The sequence below is a fragment of the Engystomops pustulosus genome, chromosome 3 (assembly GCF_040894005.1).
Source record: "Engystomops pustulosus chromosome 3, aEngPut4.maternal, whole genome shotgun sequence".
NCBI lineage: Eukaryota > Metazoa > Chordata > Amphibia > Anura > Leptodactylidae > Engystomops > Engystomops pustulosus.
In genome coordinates, this window is record NC_092413.1 from 162,804,732 (window position 1) to 162,825,110 (window position 20,379).

At 40.3% G+C, this 20,379-nt stretch overlaps 1 protein-coding gene across 6 annotated transcripts in view; it reads left to right on the forward strand.

Moving 5' to 3' along the window:
• SLC7A14 (solute carrier family 7 member 14) overlaps nucleotides 1-20,379 on the forward strand; it is a 113,017-nt gene that overhangs the window by 80,747 nt on the left and 11,891 nt on the right. For all 6 annotated transcript variants that reach the window (XM_072142824.1, XM_072142827.1, XM_072142821.1 and 3 more), the window contains 5 exons: nucleotides 7,179-7,415; nucleotides 10,101-10,318; nucleotides 14,966-15,112; nucleotides 17,604-17,812; nucleotides 17,903-18,780. In XM_072142824.1, coding sequence (XP_071998925.1) covers nucleotides 7,179-7,415; nucleotides 10,101-10,318; nucleotides 14,966-15,112; nucleotides 17,604-17,812; nucleotides 17,903-18,780 — 1,689 coding nt within the window. The remainder of the gene's footprint in view (nucleotides 1-7,178; nucleotides 7,416-10,100; nucleotides 10,319-14,965; nucleotides 15,113-17,603; nucleotides 17,813-17,902; nucleotides 18,781-20,379) is intronic.

A 20,379-nucleotide genomic window follows, 5' to 3' on the forward strand; every position in this document is an offset into this window, starting at 1 on the left:
AATAAATAAAGTAATCGCAGTAAAATATAATATTGTGATTAAACTAAATAATATGATATTTTTATGCATAAAATTAGATCATTTTACTGCTGAAACGTTAAACTGTGAGGCATAGCAGAACAAAATAAAGTAGAAAATACATTTAATGGTGGAGGTGGAATTTCATCTGTCGACAGTGGTACTGTATTACTTACAAGAACAGAAATTGGATCCGCACTCTGAAATATGTCTGAAAGACAACTAGATGAACTGGAAAAAATAAGTTCATTTATTCAATTAGTTTTCTATTTGCAGCTCATAAATGATTCTTATGAGTTATGCCAAAACTAGGCATTTAGAGAGTTTTGCGGCTTTTTTGTGACACAACTAGTTAAACCAATCTTATACAAAATGTTCAGAATTATCATTTTTAGTTTTACGTGGCTTAAATGCTACAAAATGTTGACAGTTTTTTTCAAAGTATAATTACCCGATTTCTCTTCAGCTCAGTAAACTTGGCTCTGCTACATCATTCACACATTGGCTGTGTGACTTGCTGAAGAAAATTCCCGAGAGAGAGGCGAATGAGGGGGTTGATAGAGGGGCTCACTTTATGTGACTGGCTGAGAAAACAGCTCGTCCTTCCCTCAGGAAATCTCTTCAATGAGAGGAATGAGGAGGAAGGAGGAAACACAATGGTGGGACGCAAGGAGAACAACTACCGGTACTTATTAAACTGACTTGTCAGTATTGGTGACAGGTCCTTCATTGAACATGTTCTAGCCTTGTGTTCTGAATAAGAAATTTTAATATTTGAAGTTGATCTTCTTCTGCTTCTCCTGTGTGTGCTAGAACATATAAATGAGCAGAGCTTTGTCCCTCAGGTACACAATGTTACACTGACGGCAGCATGATTTCCAATGAGAGATAACATTACAGGATTCCAGTGATTCATTTTGTGAATAAATCAATATGAATTTAGTTTTGGTCTGATCCTTATTGTCAAAAATACTGAAACATTTTCACTAGAAAAAAATGAAGACGATCTGGTTCTCTAAATCACAATTTATCTCTGAAAGCTGAGCCTCCAAGGACATAGACTACATTGATGATGGCGGGAATGGAGTAGAAGCAAAAGACTAAAATATTTGTGGTCATATTGCAACCTGTGTCATCACATCTGTTTCTAGGCAACCTCATGTACAATATAAATGTGGAAAATCCCAATTTGTGTCTGGCACAGCCGATGTAATGACTACAATAGACGGCATTACTGCTTTTATTGACCTCACTGAGAATGAAAGTAATTAGATTATGACTTCAATGATAGAGACCAGGCTTATGCAGCCTCTAGCTTCCTGCTCATGAAGAACTGTAAGTCACAGCATTTTCATACACCAATTATCAGGCACGATATGGAAAATACAGCTACATAACACAGGAAAAGGCAAATCCAGAGCAAATGTTACAGGACGTTCCCCCATTCCCACCAAGGCCAGGTTCACACCCTGGACACATTTACTTAGGACCTGCAGCCAGTTTTCTGTAGGACTTTGCACGTTTGAAAACTACTTGTGCACATTTATTTAAGAGGTGCCCGCACCACATATGTGTTGCATGCGACTCTTTTGTGTCGTGGCTGCACTATTCTTCACTATTTCGGCTGACTAAATGTCCCCCCCCCCCACTGTATGCCCCTTATTACATATAGATACACACACAGAGAACATATATGCAGATATCACTCAACTTTATATGTGTCTTGATTATGCAAATTAAGCTGCAACTGGGGTTTTCAGGAAGCCCCTTGCTGCCACAGGTCCTGGTGTAGCTGCACCCTTTACCCTGGTTTGATCTACCTGAAGTAGGTGCAATGGAGAAGTTAAGCAGGTGTACAAGGCAAGTTTTTGCAGCTGTCACTTATAATGATTTTTAGGATATTTAACAGGAGTCGACCACAACCACCCACTGCTATATTATTACTGAAAAGCTACTCACACAGATCCAGAGCAGAGCTTCAATACTAGAACGCCTTGTTTAGTTTTATTGACAAAGTATTTTAAAGTTTCATGTGAATCAGATGTTGTTGCACCCAGTGCTTTTGCTCCTGGAGCTCCTTCCCAGAATGCCTCACACTATCCCCGCTCTTATGCTACCCCCTGCTCTCCTCTATGCAATCCCACCCAATGCCATGACATCACTGGCCCTCATAAATCCTGGATATAAAGAGTTTTCTCATTAACCATAGTTGTGGTTCATTATCGCCCAAAAATTTGCCTGCAGGCACATTCAAAGTTGTACTTTAACCAGGCACATGTGCCTTGGCTCACTCACCAGCATCTCATACTGACTTCATGGCATTGGGTAGGATTAGAGACGGGAAGGATTAGGCAATGCCGAGGAGGGGTGAGATGGTCCTTTTCAGTGCTTTGGGAGCAAAAATGGCGCCTGGGTGCCCCAACTAACTGTTATTTTCAAATTGGCATTTTTTTTTACATCAGTGATTTTTCACTGCACCCATTTTGGCTTATGGACACATACAGATTGGATTTTTTTTCTTGGCTTTAGTGATTTTTCACTGGTGCAATAACTGATCAGTTGTTGTCAGTGAACTCAAAAAGGTTCTAAATTGACCACTGAACAGTGTAAAAAACTGAAGTGTGAAAAAGCCCATTGAATAGAATGGTTCAGTAAGGCATCAATGAAAAATCACTGAAGTCAGGAAGAGAAAACCAATCTGTACGTGTCCATAAGCCAAAGTGGTTTCACTGAAAAATCACTGATGTGGAAAAAGGAGAAACCACCCTTAGGGCTCTTTTACATTGGTGTTGATGTTCAGCTTCAGTTGCGTGTCCGTTCTGTTTTTTTCTCCGTTTTGTCTCCGTGATGCATCCATTTGTCTCTGTGTCCTCAAAAAAAGCTGAAGGTTTAACATTGCTTTGAATTTCAGTCTCATCTATTGCAGACCCATAGACTTCTATTGCCTTCCGTGATCCGCATCAGTGAAAAAATTAGGACATGTGTCATAATTTTTCCACTAACAACGGATCAGTGAAAATACAAGGCAATGTGAAAACACCCGTAGAAATCAATGGCTATGTGAGGCATCTGTGGAGATCACTGGACCATGAACGTGAAAAACAGTGCCAATGTGAAAGAATCCTGTGAATGTAAAGTCTGAGCATCTCATTAATTTAACCAAATTACCAATACCGAAACCATTTCTGCCATTTCTACTTAGGGAATTTTTAAGTGTTAGATATATTCCTTATTTATCATGGTGGCATTAGGTATTGCATACTGTAAGCAGCTTTGAGATTAAATTAAGCCATGGTTGGTCAGAATACATCATGATACAAAAAAGAACTGTTCATCTAGTTGATTGCTAGATGACCCTTGGATTCAGTACAAGGAGAATTAAAGGCATTGCGTATGCCTTGCACCAATCTGCAGCAACAGCATTTACTCTGTGCCAAGTTCACTTTTCTTCTGTGCAGAGATTAGTTTTATTCTAGGCACTGCTGCCAATATCCAAATTAGAAAATGAAGATGAGTAACTCCATATGGATGCGCTGTGGCTTGTATTCATTTCTATAGGACAATAAATCCTAATTGTACACTGTGTAGTTACTACACATTAGCCGCTATAAGCTTTTCTTTTCTGAGCTAAACTTTTAGTAAATAACATGGTTGATGTTCTCACTTTGTCAGCAGATGTCTTAGTGGGGCTATCCTAAAAATATACATTCATGGTAACCTGCACAATGTATTTGGCCTTTGATTTGTGTCAATGGTTTCTATGCTTCCTCTCAATAATAGCCTACATTCATGTCACATTTTTACATCAACAGCTTCCTGATGTATTCTTACAATAGATGTCTAGAAATATATCCGACTGTATTCTTTTCTGCTGTATGCAATGTATACTGTGCATAGGCAAAAAGCATGCCTCTGTCTGACAGTATGGGGCACATTTACTAAGTTGATTGTGCCAGTTTTCTGGTGCCTGCTCCACATATATGTCGCGTGCTGCACCATTCGTCACGCAACACAAATTTCTGCACTGAAAGGGGCATTCCGATGCTCAGTTGGATCGTGTGCCACATTTTCATGAAAATTGATGAATCTTGCAACCTCTGGACACTATACTGGCACTAAACGTAGTCCAGTTTGCACTGTTTTTAGTAAATGTGCCTCTATGAGTTTATGGATGGGTTTGGCGAATACGTCAGAAATTGTGATGTGAAGACATGTGCCTGCAGATGATGTAGCTCAATTTTAGGTGACATGGACTCGTAGAGCTTTATATGCAGTATACTTGCTATTCTGTTATATTGCAGGTACAGGTGAGGCCTCTTATTACTAAACTCATTAGGTAGATTTTTTGCAGAGAGGTTTTGTAACAATTATAAGGCTATAACAATTTGTGCTCAGAATACTAGCTCGATCCATGAATCAAGGACCATGTGGTGCCTGGATTTCAGGGACTTAACATTGTACCACAGACTGGACTCCAAGCATCATAGTGATATGTGATGCATGGAGTCCCTGCTGAACAAAAGCACCGAAGTGTAATTCAGCGCTGTTGTCTAGATGTTTTGCAGTGCCCATTTGCAGCATATATTCTTATGCTGCTTTGAGTCCTATCTGAACACAGGGATGGGAAATCTGGCAAACACAGTCTGGGATTCACAGACTGTGCAAGTTTGTAGGGGACATTTACTAAGATGCTTGCGTCAGTTTTCCGTCAGACTTTGCACGTTCATTCTAGTGCAAGCTGCTTGCAAATGTATTTAGTGTCCGGAAAACATATGTGTTTCCTTTTGTGTCAAGGCTGCACTATCCTCTTCTATTCTCAAATGTCTGCACTGAGGGGGGCGTTCCTGTGCTAAGTCAGACCATGCGCCGGATGTAACATGCGCCGGATGTAACATGCAAAGTATAGCCCCTTCTACACTGGCGTTTTTCACGCGCGAGTTCTGCGCGTGCATTTGACGCGCAGAACTTGCATTGCACTCTGTCCCATTGTATTCAATGGGTCTTTCTTCATTAGCGTTGGTTTTCACGCACGTGCTTGCGTTCGTTTGCACGCGCGTCAAAATCGCAGCATGCTCTACTTTTGCGTGTCACGCGCGTTTTTCACGCCCCATTCAAGTCTATGGAGATGCATCAAGAACGCATTGCACTCGCAATCATTGCAAGTGCAATGCGAGTGCAATGCGTTTTAAACGTAAGGGTTGCTAGGTGACCAGAATAACAGTATTTCCCCTGCTCGCGAACGATCATTTAATTAAAAAAACACAATGAAGAACAGTGAAGAATAGAATAAAAACAGTGAACACAGTGAACACAGGATCATTTAAGAGAAAAACACAGTGCAGAACACAGTGCAGAATAGATTACAGATGTTCGGCACATCTGCTTACTTGTCAGGAGATACGCGCGGAACGGTGCGAACAAAATAGCATGTGAAGAACAATATATATGTGTGAAGAACACATTGCAGATGTATTTAAACATCTGCAATTTGTTCTTCACACACATATATATTGTTCTCCACATGCTATTTTGTTCGCACCGTTCCGCGCGTATCTCCCGACAAGTAAGCAGATGTGCCGAACATCTGTAATCTATTCTGCACTGTGTTCTGCACTGTGTTTTTCTCTTAAATGATCCTGTGTTCACTGTGTTCACTGTTTTTATTCTATTCTTCACTGTTCTTCACATCTGCTAACTTGTCGGGAGATAATATACACGGGGAACAGTGAAGAATAGATCGCAGATGTTTGCAACTTATCAGAAGACATTATTTTTCAATTAAATAACCCATTTTAATCCCAAACCATGGTCCCTTTGAAAAATGCTCGATTCTCCCATTGGCTCGCGCGTGAAAAATGCGCCGAAAACGCAAAAAAAACGCTAACAACACGCGCGTGAAAAACGCAAAAACGCTAATTACTCCAAGGAAAAATGGAACAAAAACGCAGCCAAAAACGTCAGTTTTTCACGCATTGCACCCTGACGTGAAACGCAACGCTAGTGTGGAAGAGGCCTATGACAGAATTGTTAAAGGTGCACCTAAACAAAAGTGGTGCACTCTGTTGGGGCAGTGCAGAGGGCGCCAGATTCATGCAGAACGTGCTCCAGAAATCCTGAATCTGGCGCCCGCTGCACTACACAGCCAAACTGCACATAGTACAGACTGCACTGTTTTTAGTAAATGTGTGTTTTAGCTGTCACTACATGATTGCTGTAGAATTGCATAGTTTATATATACAGTATATACATGATTGTGCATAAATTGTTAAAAGTGAGTAGTCCTCTCCTGGAAGTGTTCCAACAACAATGCTTGTACATGTATTTATGAAGTGTTTGTGCCAGTTTTGTGTTGGGCTGCTCTGTGTCCGACAAGACAGAAAAAACATGCACCTAAAGGGGTGTGTTAGTGCTTAGTTGGAGTTTGTGCCACATTCATTACTCTTTTGCGCCACAATTCTGCAGTATGAAAATGGCGCACACTTCCAGAGAAGTGCAGGGGGCGCCAGATTTATGAAGAACATGCGCTAATTTTGTTTAATAGATGCACTCTGTACACTTCACTGGCAAACTGCACATAGTACAGACTAGTTTTGATAATGTGAGCCAATGTTGCCAAAGTTGGAACAAAGTTTTTACTGCTCAAATTTTTGACTGTTTTAGTTCATCTCCTCCCTGTCTATTTTAATATAATTTTTTTTTAAATGTCCTATCATAGTATTGCCAGCCTTGTAAAATGCCTAAGAACACATACTCTCCAAGTCATGCTTTTTAGGTCATATAGGAAAGACATAGCCTTTAGCAAAATGGAAGCAAGTGAAGGTGAAGTCTAGTAACTAGTGGTAATCTGCTCCAAAAGGATGCATTGTGTATGGGCACTTTAATATTATAAAGGGTACCTACAATTCTGTCTTCTTGACCACCCAAACAGGATTATTGATATTTTAGTGAGTATTCAGTACTCTAGTGCAGGGCTCCTCAGAATTTATATCTGGGGCTCTACCAGTCTCATCCTAGTAATACCCCATGCAGCATGTTGTCTCTTCTGTCATTAATGATTCTCTATCTGCACATCAACAACTTGGAGGACCATGTAACCAGTACAGGCACAACCAATGATCTGTTCTACAGTAATTTGTATCTTTCCCTTTTTATGTTTACAGGGGTGTGTTATGCTGAATTTGGTGTACGTGTTCCCAAAACAACAGGATCTGCCTATACATATAGTTATGTCACTGTTGGTGAATTTGTGGCATTCTTCATTGGATGGAACCTGATCCTAGAATATCTCATTGGTACAGCAGCTGGAGCAAGTGCCCTAAGTAGCATGTTTGACTCTCTTGCCAATCACACTATCAGCCACTGGATGATCGAGAGTGTGGGGACCTTAAACGGATTAGGTAAGAATTTGACTGTAAATGATAATAAAAGCCTAACTATTCCCAAGAACCATTCTGCCAGCATCACATACAACTGTGTGCCATATTTGCTTTAGTTTTGCAGGTCATATGTAGGAGAGCTTAATATTCCTGATTGAGGATGGTATGTTTTACATTTTATATTGTTATAAATCATGAAAAACATAAGCATATTATTATTAGAATGATGATGATTAAATATCCAATATAAATAAAATCTATTGGGGCAGAAGCATCTTATTATTAGCTTTGTTTTTGCATTTGCACATTTTTTGCACACACTTTTTGCTATGAAGCATGTGAGGAACTAGTTTGCCTGTTTTGTGCCAAATTCCTCTTTGAACTGCACATTGGGACATAATTTATCACAAATTTGAGCCTAAAGGTTTGAAAAACGGGCATAGGAAAATTGTGCACAAATCTGTACAAAAAGTGCATGATTTAGCTAAAGGAAATTGGCCCAAAAATAACTCAAAGAAAAAAAAAGCAGGCACAAATTGCAAGAATAAGATACATCTGCCCCATTGTCTAGATATTGTGTATATCCAATTATCATTAATACTAAATGATAACTTCATTCACACTTCTTTCCTATAGCCCACACCTTTTTTTTTTTGGGGGGGGGGGGTTGTAAATGTGATTAAAAGGTGTCTTAAACACATAGAATGAGGAACAGAGGTGTACAGAGTTGTACTAGACCCAGTGACTTGAGTCCACTACCCTGCTACAGGCGCACTGCACATAACGAAGCCTCGATCAGTACTCCTGAAATGAGAGGTATTCTCAGCTTCACTATGCATAGTGCACATCTTGGTGTTACTAACTTGTAAATAAATCCAGCCCAGTGCCTCTTATACTATCCTATATAGACTGCAGTTGCAACTAATTGATGAAGCTATACTGTAGAATCATTTGTTTCCTTGGGCTTTCACACAACTAAGAATTAACTTAGAACTAGAATTAGAGCCTGCTAAAATTTAGCCACACATGGCAATGTATCCCAAAGAGCCATATAAAGACTGGGTACAATTTAAGGAAATGGCTGTAATAGGGAATTTTCCGCTATCATAAGAGAACAAAGGCCGCTATGAGTTACAATCAGGGCAGCCATCAGGGGGTGTTTCTGTGACTTTATTCACAGGCCCAAGGAGGAGAAGGGGCCTGCAGTCACAGAAAAACCCCTCCTTTCCCCGGGGCACAGGGCACTGTGCACAATGTACAGAGGAAATCTGAAAGAGATTTGTCCTTAACACACAGGAGGGAGGCTCCTGCAGACTGGTCGTACATTTCCTGTTTTGACCTAGAGCATGAACACAGTAAGGCCTCATGCACACGACCGTATGGTCTTTACGGCTGTATTCTGATCGTAAATACGAGACGTATTGCAACAGTATGGCAATGTACTGCACCGTATCTGTATAAAATATGGTGGAATGGCAGATGATGGATGGCTGACTACTGGCCGGCTGACAGAGTGCACCTCCTAGTGGTTCCGGATACTGCACATGGATGGCTGTATTGCCCATTGGAATGCATGTGGCCGTATTCCTGCTATATATATGCCCTTTTTTATACGGTCATGTGCATGGGGCCTAAATCTGTCTATCCATCTTCTATCTATACATAATATTTATCTATCTATCTATCTCTCTCTCTCTCTCTCTCTCTCTCTCTCTCTCTCTCTCTATATATATATATATATATATATATATATATATATATATATATATATATATATCCATCTTATATCTATAATCTATCCATATCCTATCTATTTATCTAATATCTATATACATATCAATCTCATATGTATCTATCTATTCATTATCTATCTACCTAATAACTATCCATCTTCTATCTATCCCATATCTTTCAATTTATTAATCTCATATCTAGCCATCTTTTATTCATAGTAGATAGAAAATAGAAAGATAGATAGTCTTCATACTGGAAAATGGGGATTTTTTCCATTTTTGTAAAGAGCATCTACCATCAGAATATTTGATGGTAGACTGTCCTAACGTACTTGTTGGTGGCATTTTCTACCCTCAGTCTTAACTTCTGGAAAAGCACCAGAAGTCTAAAAAAGGCTTTCTAAAATATGCTAATTAGCAGGACACACTTCATCCTACATCACTGGAGCGCCCTTTTGGCACTGATGCTCATTAGCATATATCTAGTGAGTCCTTTTTAGACTTCTGGTTTTGAAATACAAACAAAAACATTACCAATAAATAAGTTACATATGTAGATGTAGATATTTTTGATCTGGTGCTACCTGTGTCAATGGTGCTACATGTGACATGATAGTGGATGAAAGTAATAAGTTACTCTATCTTTAGTGGAAGCTGAAAAATGCACGCAAGTCTTATCCTACAGCAGTTTCTGTGGGTATAAATGTGCACATTATAGCACTGAGGATGATACATAGCTGGCTATCTGCTGAAGGCGTGAATCACCATCGTATTACTCACTCTTGTGACTCATAATCAGACATTCCCCTCTGGCATAGCCATTCTTCACGAGCTGATCGAATGAGCAAACATCATCATATTACAGTGCAACATATTCTTCTTCCTTTTGTTACCCTATTGCCATACAGTATAACATAGTACGGATGGTATATTTCAATACTAATATTTGTTTTTTCATTACTCTTTATTTTAGGAAAAGGTGAAGAATCCTATCCAGACCTTCTTGCCCTAGTCATTGCAGTTATTGTCACAATAATTGTAGCCCTTGGAGTAAAGAACTCAGTTGGATTTAATAATGTACTGAATGTCATTAACTTGGCGGTGTGGGTTTTTATCATGATTGCTGGCCTTTTCTTCGTTAGCGGAAAAAATTGGTCAGAAGGGAATTTTCTACCCTATGGATGGTCAGGGGTAGGTGACTTTATTTGTAGCTTTTTTAGCTTTATCATTTATATTTGCATTTACTGATCTCTGAAGTGTATATATACAGTATATATATATACAGTATATATATATATATACATATATATAATCCGAAAAAAATGGCAGCACTCCGAGATTCGACAAAAGAAAGTGAACTAGTTTATTCACACATGTGTCCAAAACACGACGTTTCGGCTCCTTAGACCTGGAGCCTTTTTCAAGTGGTCTAAGGAGCCGAAACGTCGTGTTTTGGACACATGTGTGAATAAACTAGTTCACTTTCTTTTGTCGAATCTCGGAGTGCTGCCATTTTTTTCGGATTGTATTATTGATGGACCTTGGTCTAAGTCCTGGGATGTGCACCTGAGTCATATTTCTCAAATAGGAGTGCTGTTGCAACCCCCTTTTTTTGCTTGTATATATATATATATATATATATATATATATATATATATATATACACTCACCGGCCACTTTATTAGGTACACCTGTCCAACTGCTCATTAACACTTAATTTCTAATCAGCCAATCACATGGCAGCAACTCAGTGCATTTAGGCATGTAGACATGGTCAAGACAATCTCTTGCAGTTCAAACCGAGCATCAGTATGGGGAAGAAAGGTGATTTGAGTGCCTTTGAACGTGGCATGGTTGTTGGTGCCAGAAGGGCTGGTCTGAGTATTTCAGAAACTGCTGATCTACTGGGATTTTCACGCACAACCATCTCTAGGGTTTACAGAGAATGGTCCGAAAAAGGAAAAACATCCAGTGAGCAGCAGTTCTGTGGGCGGAAATGCCTTGTTGATGCCAGAGGTCAGAGGAGAATGGGCAGGCTGGTTTGAGCTGATAGAAAGGCAACAATGACTCAAATCGCCACCCGTTACAACCAAGGTAGGCAGAAGAGCATCTCTGAATGCACAGTACGTCGAACTTTGAGGCAGATGGGCAACAGCAGCAGAAGACCACACCGGGTGCCACTCCTTTCAGCTAAGAACAGGAAACTGAGGCTACAATTTGCACAAGCTCATCGAAATTGGACAGTAGAAGATTGGAAAAACGTTGCCTGGTCTGATGAGTCTCGATTTCTGCTGCGACATTCGGATGGTAGGGTTAGAATTTGGCGTCAACAACATGAAAGCATGGATCCATCCTGCCTTGTATCAACGGTTCAGGCTGGTGGTGGTGGTGTCATGGTGTGGGGAATATTTTCTTGGCACTCTTTGGGCCCCTAGGTACCAATTGAGCATCGTTACAACGCCACAGCCTACCTGAGTATTGTTGCTGACCATGTCCATCCCTTTATGACCACAATGTACCCAACATCTGATGGCTACTTTCAGCAGGATAATGCGCCATGTCATAAAGCTGGAATCATCTCAGACTGGTTTCTTGAACATGACAATGAGTTCACTGTACTCAAATGGCCTCCACAGTCACCAGATCTCAATCGGGAGATTCGCATCATGGATGTGCAGCCGACAAATCTGCGGCAACTGTGTGATGCCATCATGTCAATATGGACCAAAATCTCTGAGGAATGCTTCCAGCACCTTGTTGAATCTATGCCACGAAGAATTGAGGCAGTTCTGAAGGCAAAAGGGGGTCCAACCCGTTACTAGCATGGTGTACCTAATAAAGTGGCCGGTGAGTGTGTATATATATATATGTATATATATATATATATATACAGAAACACTCCTAGACCAGCTCCAGTATGTTCCTAAATGACTTTGACCAATATGGCACTTCACACCCCCATATCTTGGGTTATATTTTATATAGATCCATGTTTTCATGGTATCATATTAAAGATAAGAATCTGAAATTCAAATTGCATCAGGTTTGTGGTTCTGTAAGCTAAAGAACAGTAGATACAGGTAATTAAAGTAAACCTGTCACCAAATTTTACCTAATTAAATTACTATTCCCCTCAGGTATTGTATGAAATGTGTTTTCTAGATATATTTCTAAGATATAAAGCTGAGTGTATGTGTATACATCTATGTATGTCCAAAAAAAGGAAATCTGCACCATTGCGTTTACAATCACCAAATTTTGCACAGCTGCTCTTTGTGACAAAGGGAATGTGATAGATTAGGTTTTGAGTCAAAGTTTTTACTCTGGGTTTACCAAAATACAATTATTAACCAACATCTACAGGAGCGATTGTCTGCTGCTGCCGCTGTGGCGCTTAGCAACCAATCACAGCTCTGCTTCTAGCAACCAGTCACAGCTCAATTTCAATTTAGCCAGAGGTCATTAATATGAGCTCTGAGCTTTGATTGGTTACTAAAGGCAATGGGTGTTATTTACCCTATGCCAGCTCTTGTGTGCCGGCGTATGATAGTCCCGCTGCTGCTCTGGCACAGCCAAAAACATCAAGAGGTTATAGATACAGGTAATTAAAGGGAACTTGTACCCAGATTTACCTAATTAAATTACTATCCCTCTCATGTATTGTATGAAATGTGTTTTCTATATATATTTCTAATATATAAAGCTAAGTGTATGTGTCTGTGTATATCCAATAAAGGGGGAGTGTTACTTCAGACGCCCCCGTATTATGTTTTACGGCACCTAGAAACATGATTTGGTGTAATAAGGATAAGAATCTCATCTTTTAGTTCTCATTTGTGGTTATGTGGGCTACAGAACTGGAAATATAGGCAATTTAAAAAAAAAAGACGGGGATTGGATTTAAATCTGCAGCTCTCAATTTCCAACTATGTCTTTAACTGTCTGTATCTCTGGTTCTGTAGCTCATAGAATCACATGCCTAATGGGATATGAAGACACACACAAATTCCCTGACATTTGACAAAGAGCTAAAACGACAAAGAAAAATTAGGTACAAAAAATAGACTCATAACAGGCGCAAAGGAGGTCAAGACAAATTGGGTGCAAATTCAGGATCACTACTACACGGTGAACTCTGGCGAACTGCTGGAAAAAGTCGCAAAAAATACCCCAATGCGCTCAAAAAGTCACCAAAATACAACCAAAAAGGCACATCAGACTAACATAAATGACCCCCAAAAAGACCTCACATTAGGGGGAAACAAGATAAATGACCCCCAATATGTGCTGCAATGCACATATAACAGCAGGATTCTTAGTAGGAAATAAAAAGGAACCATGAGTTCTAAATACACTGCAGTTACAAGGAGATAGCTGGGGCTGCTGTGCAGGGTCACTCCAAATATAAAGCATAACACAAAGAGCAGTGGAACAGGAAACGGATACAAGAGCTTAATCCAAATCTGTGCATTTCAACAACAAATCGTATAGCCCAAACACACACATTGGGGGGGATTTATTAATGCACTGGCGCCACAATTCTGGTGGTTTTACAGCAAAAACAGTGTCTAAAATGCCTTGCACCACATGCACCTGACTTGTCCGATTAAGGGGGCGTGACATCAGTGAGATGGGTGTGATATCACTAGAAAGGGGCGTGGCTTGTGGAAAATCACACAGTTTAGACCAACTAAAAGTAGGTCTACAGTAGGAACCAACAGTCTTATCCTGCAGCAGAATTCCTTATTACAGTGATGAATCTGGCACAGGGAAAGACAAGGGTTTTTCAGATAGAAACTGGGAGAATCTAAGACACATTGGGGCACATTTACTTACCCATCTGGAGGAGCTCCCCGAAAGTGCATTGTCCGACAATAATACACTGTCCCGCGATTCACTAAGATCGTGCGCTCGATATCCTGCATGTGTTGTTTCCCTGCTCAGGTCCGACAAAGTTCACCTTCTTCTTCCTGGCGAATGTAAGTGCTTGGTCTTGCAAAACAATTTGAAAGTTAAATCCTGCGCTTAGTCCAAATCCGATCGTGTGCGACACAATCCCCTGTTAAATAGCTGTCACCTCAGTGCAGAACCCAAAAACGTCGGAAAGACAGGCAAAAGTCCATCTGCGGAACCTTAGTAAATAAGCCCCATTGTTGAATCCACCCCATTCAGTCACACACTCACACCTAGACACACACTATCAATCAATGGAACATTAAACCATAGGTCCCATATTAAACACAATCCCAAGGGCTTCTTATCTATAATATCATACCAAAACATAGTTGAAGGTGCAATAGAGACCAACATATGAGAATCTGAAGTGACACTCCCCTCCAGCCTCTAAAAGCTAAAATTGACTCATCTTCGAGCAAAAGTGACGCTTCTCGTTTGCATATGACTTTTGAGGTGATTTTTTAAATTAAGATTTCACATAAAAGAGGGAATGCTAGAAAGGATATTTCACATCCTACCTATGTTTACAGATAATACTTTGCATATAGAGACTGACTAGGCACTGTCTTGAGCAAAGGGAGCAGCTAAGAAAGGCTTACTTTTTATTCTTTGTATAAACCACTGCTGTCATCCAGTATCCTCAGAAGAAAGGTGGATTTCGCCAAGCAGCGCTGCTATTACGGTATTTCATTATAGCAGTTAATAATAGCAGGAGTAATAGGAGTAAATGCAGTAATGGGTGAGCTCCATTCTCCATTCTAGTGGATAGGGGATCAATTTATATATTGCCAAACCTCCTTAAATCTGTGCCGTGAAGAATAAACTCTACTGAAACTAAATTTATGTATTTGGTAATTTGCTTGTTATGTCTGTTTTATGTAGGTTCTGAAAGGTGCAGCCACCTGCTTCTATGCTTTCATTGGGTTTGACATCATTGCTACTACAGGAGAAGAAGCGAAGAGCCCCAATACTTCCATTCCATATGCCATTACCGCTTCCTTGATCACCTGTCTAACAGCATATGTATCTGTAAGTAATCCTGATGTATAATCCATAACACAAAATGCTAATGTTACTGGCAATACAGAAAGGAAAAGATTCACAAAACCAAAGAAAAGTAAGAGCTTTCCTTAGAAGACTTTGCCAAACGAGAGAGAGTCTTAGAAAAACTATCATTTCAAGTACAAAACAGCTATCATTTCTTCAACTGAAAATTGAAAGCCAAAGCAACAAAAACATCAATCTTTTTGACTGTTTTGTCAATCTCACATGTACTGTACAGTTGTATCTAAAAGGGGCACATATGCCATCTATTATTCATTGCTTGAAGATGCAAAGCATGTATGTTCTACACTGTGGCTATATTGCCAACCTCAAATTTTTGTTTCCTGGACAAATTATTCAAAATCACAGTCAATATTTTGTCAGTCAACTCGGAAAACAATTAACTACATGGTATGGCCACATCAAGGCTGTATTGCAGTCAAAATCAGATTGGCCATGTCAGCCGGCGATGTATGCCATTAGTTCATTACAACTGTCTGCTTATTGAGTGTTCTTAGTTAAAGGCCATGTGGTAACATGCTAAACCATGGTCCTATTAACAAGAAATTCTCAATAAACAGTCTGCTTGTAAAGAATTTCACGGCTACAGTCTGCAGTACAGCCTCAGCACTTAATATGATATAATAATGATATATCCTCAACTTAATATACTGATATTAACTTAATACCAGATTTTTAATGCGAGATGAACATTTACTAATTCTCATGGATAAGGCCTAACTTGCCTCCGTGGAAAAACCTCTTTAAAAAAAGTCTTTGCCAATCTTGATTTTGTTAATGATTACCAACCTTGATTTTTTTTTTAGTTATTTGAAAGCCATTGAAGTTAGTGAAGTGGATGTCGTATGAATGGGAAAATAAAAGGAGAGCCTTACACTTCTGGCTTTGGCTAAAAAAAACCTGTAGTGACATTTTTCCATGATGCAATGAAGAACTTTTTTGCTCTCTGCATTTAGCGTCTCACAGCCCCTCCCCACTGGTCTTAGTAACTGCCATTGTGTCCAGCCAGAACTCTGCTACAGACAGGCCCGTCTAATAAAGAGAGGATGGTATTTAATAGAGGGGGCACAGTTTATAGCTAATACTAGTATATAGCTAATGCAGGGAGCACAGTATCTATCTATATTTATTACAGGGTGCACAAAATGAATTTAAAGGGGGGGCTACATAAATTCATTCATTATGGGGGTACTGTATACATGTAAAATAGAGGGCTCTGTACATATGTAATATCTTATGGGGCCTAGGAATTGGTCCTGGTGCTGTGTTTCTGTACTCTCCTTATTTATTGGACACCATACTGGTGCTGTATTTATGTACTAAGCTTTTTTCTGGTGAACTATATATCTAAATCTCTATTATAATAATTCATGGCGGGAACAATATTATAATTTGGAAAATACTATACATTTTAATTAAAGGGGGGACACTATATAGGTTAGAATTAATTTTGGTGGGTGCAATGTTTAAACCAACTTAGTGGGATAGGGCAACGTATACTATTTCCATACATAAACACTTGTCTTTAATATATTTAATTTGTGGGGGACTGTTTATGCTAAAAATGGGGGTGCTTTATTTAATAACTATATATATATTTTAATAATCTCTCTGGGGGGATTCTTTTTAAATTTGGCCCATACAACAAATTAGCTGGAAACTTTCCTGTCTACAGATATTTCTCTAATTTTGACCACATAAGCGTTAAAGGGATTGTCTGGAGGTTGAAAAATATGGCTGTTTTTTTTCCAAAAACAGTAGCACACCTGGCCATGGTTTGTGCTGGTGTTGCAGCTCAGATCTATTGTGAATAAATAAGCTTACCCGCTATACCAGTGACGGCGAACCTTTTAGAGACCGAGTGCCCAAACTACAACCAAACCCACTTGCTTAAATGCAAAGTGCCAACATGGAAATTTAAGCAGTAACATGTTGCTACCTGTTTTGTAACGGCTAAATGTATTGGTGTCCTGAGGGCACGAATACAGTTAAAAGAAAGAGGAGAAATTCAGATGATCATTGTAACTTCCTTCCAGCGCCCCCTGAACAGTAAGAATTTGGGGGCCCAGAGCAGGAGCTCCAATAATAACACAGCTTTGTCTGCACCTCATTGCTCCTCCTGTAGTCCCAGACAGCTAAATTTGTGTAGCTTTAAAATAGCCCTGATCACAGCACATCCTGGGTGGCCAGGGATGGAAGGAGGAGGTTTTGAGTCAGGTCTGGAAACTCTGTGCAGGGGTGATGGCCTGGGTGCCCATAGAAAAGGCTCTGAGTGCCACTTCTGGCACTTGTGCCATAGGTTCACCACCGCTGCGCTATACTATGCAATACCCATAGTCAGGAGATGAGTTGTTTTTGGAAAAAAGTAGCCATGTTTTCCAACCTCATGATATACTATTTCAGTGATCATGTACATAATTCTTCTTTTAACAATGTTGCTAATTGTCTTTTTTAGGTAAGTGTTATATTAACTTTAATGGTCCCATACAATATGATTGATTCAGAATCCCCACTGATGGAGATGTTTGTAGCACACGGATTCTACGCAGCTAAATTTATTGTGGCAATTGGATCTGTAGCTGGACTCACTGTCAGCTTGTTTGGTTCACTGTTCCCCATGCCCCGAGTGATCTATGCAATGTCTGGTGATGGCTTGTTGTTCAGGTTAGTATTGCTTGCTAAATTACACAGAACACAGCTTTTTTGCTCACAGAGAATCTATTTCATGATATATTTCCTTACTTGCTTTTATAGGTTTTTATCCCATGTCAGCTCTTACACAGAGACACCAGTTGTTGCTTGTATTGTGTCTGGATTCCTCGCTGCCCTACTATCTCTACTGGTCAGTCTGCGTGATCTGATAGAAATGATGTCCATCGGAACCCTATTAGCCTATACTCTTGTATCTGTGTGCGTCTTATTATTGCGTTACCAGCCTGAGAGTGACATTGATGGTTTTGTAAAGTTTCTTTCTGAAGAGCACACAAAGAAAAAAGAAGGAATAATTGCTGAATGTGAGAAAGAAATTTGTTCTCCTATGAGTGATGGAGAGGATTTCAGTGGTCCAGCCACAAACACCTGTGGGGCAAAGAATCTTCCATCTCTCGGAGACAATGAAATGCTTATTGGTAAATCTGACAAATCCAACTACAACGTTAACCATCCAAACTATGGAACAGTTGACATGACATCTGGTATAGAGGCAGATGGATCTGAAAATATTTACCTTTTCAAGTTGAAGAAATTCATAGGCCCACGGTACTATACCTTGAGAATACGGCTTGGCTTACCTGGAAAAATGGATCGGCCTACACTCGCCACAGGCCGCACAGTGACTATCTGCGTCATGCTTCTTTTCATCTTGATATTCATCTTCTGCTCTTTTATAATATTTGGCTCTGATTATGTTTACGACCAGGTGTGGTGGGCTATCCTGTTGGTCGTTTTGATGGTACTGTTGATCTGTGCACTGGTATTTGTTATCCTGCAACAACCAGAGAACCCCAAAAAATTGCCGTACATGGCACCTTGTGTTCCATTTGTTCCTGCATTTGCCATGCTGGTCAACATATATCTTATGCTGAAACTGTCATCCATTACATGGATACGATTTGCTGTCTGGTGCTTTGTAGGTAAGTTATGAACATTGCAACAAAGTTGGTGTTTATTTCTGTCAATATCATTATTTTATAAATATTATAAGAATAATTTATTATTATTTATTTGTCAGAGCATAATGAAAACATAAGAAAAGAAATATATCAGCAGAATGTTTTCTGAAACGGGCTATTACTTTTTCATAATGGAATTTGCAGGAAGCAATGAGGAACTAGCATTAATATCCAGTACCACCTACTATTTGTGCAAAGCGAAGACACAGATGGAATTACTGGCCCAGATTTACTAAAGCCCCTGTGCTAGTTTTCTGTCAGACTTTGCAAATTCTTTAATGTGCAAACTGCTTGCACGTGTATTTAAGAAGTGTCCGAGATTGTGGCACACGCTGCACTATAGCCAACATGACACAAAATTCTAAAATTAATAATAATAATTCCTTTATTTATACAGCGCACACAGATTACACAGCGCTACACAGAGCTTCCCAAATCTTTGCACTGAAATGGGCGTTTCAGTGCTCAGTATTACAGTAATGTGTAGCACGTCCTATGTTAAAGGTGCACCAAAAAAATGGTGTGTGAAGAATGGGAACCACAAATCATCTCTGCCTGAAAGGGAACCAATCACTACATTTTTCACAAATACAGCTAGTGGCCGGTTCCCATAGAGGCCTATTAAATAACTGACACCCTTCTTTAAGCTAAAAATGGTTTCCTTCCCATCTCCATAAAATCATAGTTAGAAGCTTGCCTGTTATCTAGGGGTATCTAAAGCGAGTCAGGGGGTATAGCCTAATGTCAAGTGACCAGGGTGACATCTCATGTCCTTTATCCTCCTAACATTAGTAAACTGTAAACCATGCACATAAAATCACAGCATGCCTACATGGACTTCTAATCCTCTCCATGCAGGCTGCTGTAATATCATGTGCTCAGATGTGCCCCGAATCACCCACATTACACGCAGTGGCAGGAAGTCAGTGTGTGTGGGTTTGTGTGTGTGAACTCATCCTGGAATGCAAGGATATGGGCTAGAGGGAGAGAGGAGCTCAGTGCAGCGGCAGACAGAAGAACAATGTCTGCGGACCCTAGACACAGAGAATGTGTTATTTTCTTATCCTGAATATATTTAAAGGGCACCTACCACCACAAATCTACCTATAAAGGTAGATCGGGTGGTAGGTGAATCAATGGGACGTGAGGAGAGCCCTTTTAAGGGCTAATCCTCACGTCCCCGCACTGTTTTATAAACTTTTATTACCCAAATATGTTAATTTACTTATGCGGCTACTGGGGCGTGGAGTAGCCGCATCTGAGGTTACACGAGGCGGCTACTCCACGCCCCGGTAGCCACATTACCCCTCCTACTCACCATGTTCGGCGCGCAGCTGCTCGTAGCTGCGCGCCCTCGTCCGCCGATCCTGCCGTCTCCGCATGCGCAGAACAGCAGGCCCGCGCCTGCGCGGTCACTGCTCTGAAGCCGGGGCTGCGCAGGCGCGGGCCTGCTGTTCTGCGCATGCGCAGACGGCAGGATCGGCGGACGAGGGCGCGCAGCTACGAGCAGCTGCGCGCCGAACATGGTGAGTAGGAGGGGTAATGTGGCTACCGGGGCGT